General features: G+C 38.2%; 1 protein-coding gene across 1 annotated transcript; it reads left to right on the forward strand.

Annotated features, from left to right (window-relative positions):
- The first annotated feature begins 3,632 nt into the window (after positions 1–3,632).
- On the forward strand, positions 3,633–4,211 carry LOC111886208 (uncharacterized). Its single transcript, XM_023882439.2, has 2 exons — positions 3,633–3,756; positions 3,832–4,211. Exons 1-2 carry the CDS (start codon positions 3,633–3,635, stop codon positions 4,209–4,211), a joined length of 504 nt encoding a protein of 167 aa, XP_023738207.2.
- Positions 4,212–4,610: the final 399 nt, after the last annotated feature.

Consider the following 4,610-nt stretch of genomic DNA (forward strand, 5'->3'; position numbering starts at 1 on the left):
GTAGACGAGCCTTTTTGAAGTTACCTTAAAGAATCTATGAGGTTTTGCATTCTTTCAACTGAGTCATGGTTGTAGGCCGACTCAGAGGGTAGTCCACACTTCTCGAGTAGTCGAGAGACCTAAGATATCTTCCATAGCCTCTTCGGTGAGTGAGGTCTGAAGAATTAGGAGTTCACGTTGATCAGCTTCATCCCAAACTGTTACGAGGGGATTAGGAGAAGGCTTGTCTTCAATCAGAATCGTCTCAGAGGGACGAGTGGAAGCACCAATGACATGTGCGAATAGGTCTTGATATTTGAGAAGGGGAATGATTTGGTTTTTCCACAAAAGATAGTTTGATGAAGAAAACTTAACAGTAAGCATGTGCAAGATAGTATTGAGGGAGTGGGTACCATCATTGGAGGTATTGCCGTTAGCCATGGTGATCAACAAGAGAAGTAAGACCGGCTTAGCGAAGATGGATAGGAAAATATCAGAATATGGAAGATACCATATAAGAGTGATTATTATCAATCTCCAACGAATTATGGAGTGATTAGTATATATTGATATTTATACTGAATACAATAATACAAGATAAGATTAATTCAAATACAACAATAATCTTATCTACTAGGAGTAGAAAGACTTAATCGATCTTATCGTTAATAGTGAACGAAGTAAATAACTTTAAGTCTATGCAATAATAGACTTTTAAGGGGTTATCTTTGGACTGAAAAACTACTTTTTAGCTTATAACTTAGTTTATCAAAAATCTAGTTTATAAGAAAATTTAAGCTAAGATAAGCTACTTTTGTGATCTTACTAAACATGATACTATGATAATATAGAAGAGGACGTCATAAAATTAACGTAATTACTCTCTTGATCACATAAATTAATAAACATGTATTAATGCAGTCTTTGATGATTGGATCACATACACGAGTAAATATGAGAAATTCCATGCATTCAGGTTTCAAAAGATTTTAAAATCCATACACTGGAGTATACTTGGTGCTAATATATAAATTGTTTATATCTATCAGATTCGCAAGTACTGTAACTGAAACAGATCGATGGAGCAATTGTTTAATCTCCAAACACATGTTATACAATTAATCCTACACACATATACCACATATGCTATCCTAATCATTCCTTGATTCAGTAGTATTAAGATCAAGTGGTAATTCCTACTTTTCAAACTAAAAAATCGATGAAAAAGAGGGAGTTATATGGAAATTGAAGCAACTGAATGAGCCCAGAATCTTAGTAGACCTTTCATCTCCACATCATTTCTACAATTGCTCATTGTCAACGCCATGAACTCATCTTTAGGTGCCTTGGGCGATGGTGGTGATCCATATTCTTCCTTATAGGCATCGGGAATCCGAATTGATGGTGGGTTTGGTGTAAGAATCTGTTGTTTGTACCAGTATGAATCTAAGAGGTTGTAGATGTATTCTTCGCTTGACGACATTTTGATGCTAGGATGTGGTGTTACGTGATGATATACTGATATCCCTAGTATGTCTTGTAGATGTATTCTTTGCTTCTAGATTTATAAGGATTTGTTTACGCCTAAATCTTGATGAAGTTGTGAAACGTGGACAAATGGTTGCGTCTGGACCTTTCAATCATGTTTCATAAATATTTTAGAAAAAAAGGAAAAGGAGGCGAATGGACAACAATATTGTCAAGTTGTCGACAAAGCACCTGTGTATTTTGATGTGCTGTATGCACACTGATATTTCTGTTCTCAAATCTCAATTAGAGTAAATTAACGAAATGGTCCCTATGGCTTGGTCCATTTCGTAAGTTTCGTAATTTTCTAGAACTTTTCTCGTGAAAGCTACTACTAAATACTAGTACGGTTTTTCTTCCCTCTCACTCTTTTATTCTTCAGTTTATTTGATCGACTAGATTATCCTTATTAGCTGATTTATTTGTTTCATCGACATAATTTTTTACCCAGTTACAAAGAGCCTTTGCTTCATGAGTTGCACATTTGAAGAGCCTTTGCTTCCACCATTGATACCCTTTTCGAAGTAGTATTTTGCTCTTTGAACCTAGAAGACCATTTCTTTAATTTCTTTAATTTTTTATATTTTTTTATTTTTGGCATGTTAGTAATAGTGGTGGTGGCTATGGCTGTCAAGGTAATAAATATATTGGGATGGATACAGCTTCATAGCTTCATCAAATAACGGGAGCTCAGAGTGAATTTAATATCAATTTTCATATTTTAGCTAGAAAATGTGAAGAGCGTTTCAAGTAGTAGACAACATCACAAAATATGTATAAATATCATTTTTGAAAGTTAGATGAAACCTACAAAATAAACCAAACTACAGAGGACTAATTCTGTAATTTACTCTCTCAATTATTTGAATAAAGATTTACAGGTGGTTGTTAGTGCTCCCAAATAAATCTCTAAATATCTTAAATTACAAAAATGGTCCTTGTACGTCAGTGTTTTTTTTTTTTCCTGAATGAGGTCTAGTCTTTTCAATTTGGACAAGAAGTCTTATATATGAATGTTTTTTCATGTGAATGGTCCCTGCACTAGACGCCTTTTACTTTGCCCCCTTTAACTCATACGAAATGATGGTTATACCCTACCATCCTGGCATCCTTTTCTCAATCTCATGTAGGTTCATGGTTTCCAATTCGAGGGGTCAGTTTCTTAATTTCTTTTTAGGGTTACCGCTTATCCATCTACACGAGATACATTTTTGTTTCCAATTCAAGGGGTCAGTTTCTTATTTTCTTCTTCTGTTCTTGATCGTCGACAGGTAAAACTAATGTAATTATGTAAATGTGAATTGGGAAAACCGGTGCCAAAGTCATCTTCAGGAACATTAACGGAGCATGCTTAACGGCGTCCAATGTAAGTACCGTTCGCATGACAAAACAAACCTCAGGAACATTAACGTTGAAATTGAAAAAACTAGAAACCACATGGACCATTTTTGTAACTCACTCAAAATAAAATTCGCCTACTTATTTTCCATCGGTTATAAGATTGAAAAATAAAAACACAAAGAAACTTTAATATTTATTTGAATAAACTTACAACATAACTCACTACATATTTCACTTAAACACTGCATAACATCGAACTTAAATATCTAAGGTGCTGTTTGGTTCACAGAATGTTACTAAAAGAATTTGAATTGGAATTGGAAATGGAATCTGTCAGAAATTTGAATCCAATTCCATATGTTGTTTGGTTGGCAGTAAATGAAATTGTAATTAATTCCAAATTATGTTTGGTTCTCGGGAAATGAAATTGGAATTCATGTAAAATGATAGAATTAACCTTTTTTTGCCTGTTTTGGTTAATGTACCTTGTTTTTTAACTTATATGTAAACATACATTATATAAATTATAAAAACAGTAAAATTTTGGTGGTGGGGGTAGTAGTGGTGGAAGCGGTGACAGTGGTGGCGGTAGCGGCGACAGTGGTTAGTGGCGGTGATGGTGGCGATAATAGTGGTGGGTAGCGGTGACGGTGGTGGTGATGATGGCGGTAGCGTTGATTGTGGTGGCGGTGGTGGTAACAATGGTGGTTGATGGCAGCGAAGGTGTTGGTCGTGAGTGATGGTAGTGGCGATGTTGGTGGTGGTGGAAGTGTCGGTGCTGGGTGATGGTAGTGGTGATGGGTGATGGTAGTGGTAGTGGTGGTCGTAGTGTTGTTAGTGGTGGCAACAGTGGTTGTTGGTGCGGTGGCGTTGGTGGTGGCGGCGGCGTTAGTAGTGGTGGTCGTGACGGTAATGGTGGTGCAACGTTTGTAGTGGTGGTGGGTGGTGGGCCGCGTTGGTAGTGGTGGTGATGGGTGACGATAGTGGTAGTGGTGGTGGAGACGGTGGCAGTAGTGCTGGGTGGTGCTGGTAGTGGTGGTGGCGGTGGCATTGGTGGTGGTGATGGTGGGTGGTTCGTAGTGGTGGCAATGGTGGTGGTGGTGGGGGCGATGGTGGTAGTGATGGTGGCGTCAGTGGTGATGCTGGTAGTGGTCAGTGATGGTAGTGGTGGTGGTAATTATGGTGACGGAAGCAGCGATGGTGGTGTCGGTAGTGATGGTGGGTGGTCGCTGGCAGCGGTAATGATGGTAGTGGCGACGGTAGTAGTGCTGATGGCGGCGGTGGCAACGGTGGGTGATGGTAGTCGTGGTGGTGAGTTTTCTAATAAGTACAAGGGGTATTTTGTAATCTACCACTTTCCTTGATGAAAATGAATGTCTTCCATCCAACTTCAGAAGGAATTCACTTTCCTCCATATGGTGGAAAGTTTATTTCATTTAGGAATCCTTTTCCCCCCTCTAAGTCCAACCAAACGCATGAATTTGAAGGAATTGGAATCCCTTTCCCTCGAATTCCATTCCTTTTCCACCGACCAAAGGCACCCTAAGTATTTAGAGAGTGGAAAATATGAGTCAGTTACATTATTGCGCTCAATACAAACAAACAAATACATAGGGTATAGCATAAAAACAGAATGTATTTAAACCGAATGCGGAACAAATACTTATGTAGTGACAAATAGCCCGCAACCCTTTAACCTAGTAGCTCCATAACTCATTTGTGAAGTGTCTTGTTGTGCTTCTAGCTTAAAGTTCCATAGAACT

Source organism: Lactuca sativa, chromosome 4 (assembly GCF_002870075.4).
Source record: "Lactuca sativa cultivar Salinas chromosome 4, Lsat_Salinas_v11, whole genome shotgun sequence".
NCBI classification, from domain to species: domain Eukaryota; kingdom Viridiplantae; phylum Streptophyta; class Magnoliopsida; order Asterales; family Asteraceae; genus Lactuca; species Lactuca sativa.

What these genes read in the sequence shown, in the direction of transcription:
- LOC111886208 (XM_023882439.2), top strand. Translation starts at nt 3,633, where the DNA reads ATGGTAGTGGTGATGGGTGATGGTAGTGGTAGTGGTGGTCGTAGTGTT. An exon ending in TAGTAGTGGTGGTCGTGACG is followed by an intron (nt 3,757 to 3,831) that starts GTAATGGTGGTG and finishes GGGTGACGATAG; the next exon opens with TGGTAGTGGTGGTGGAGACG.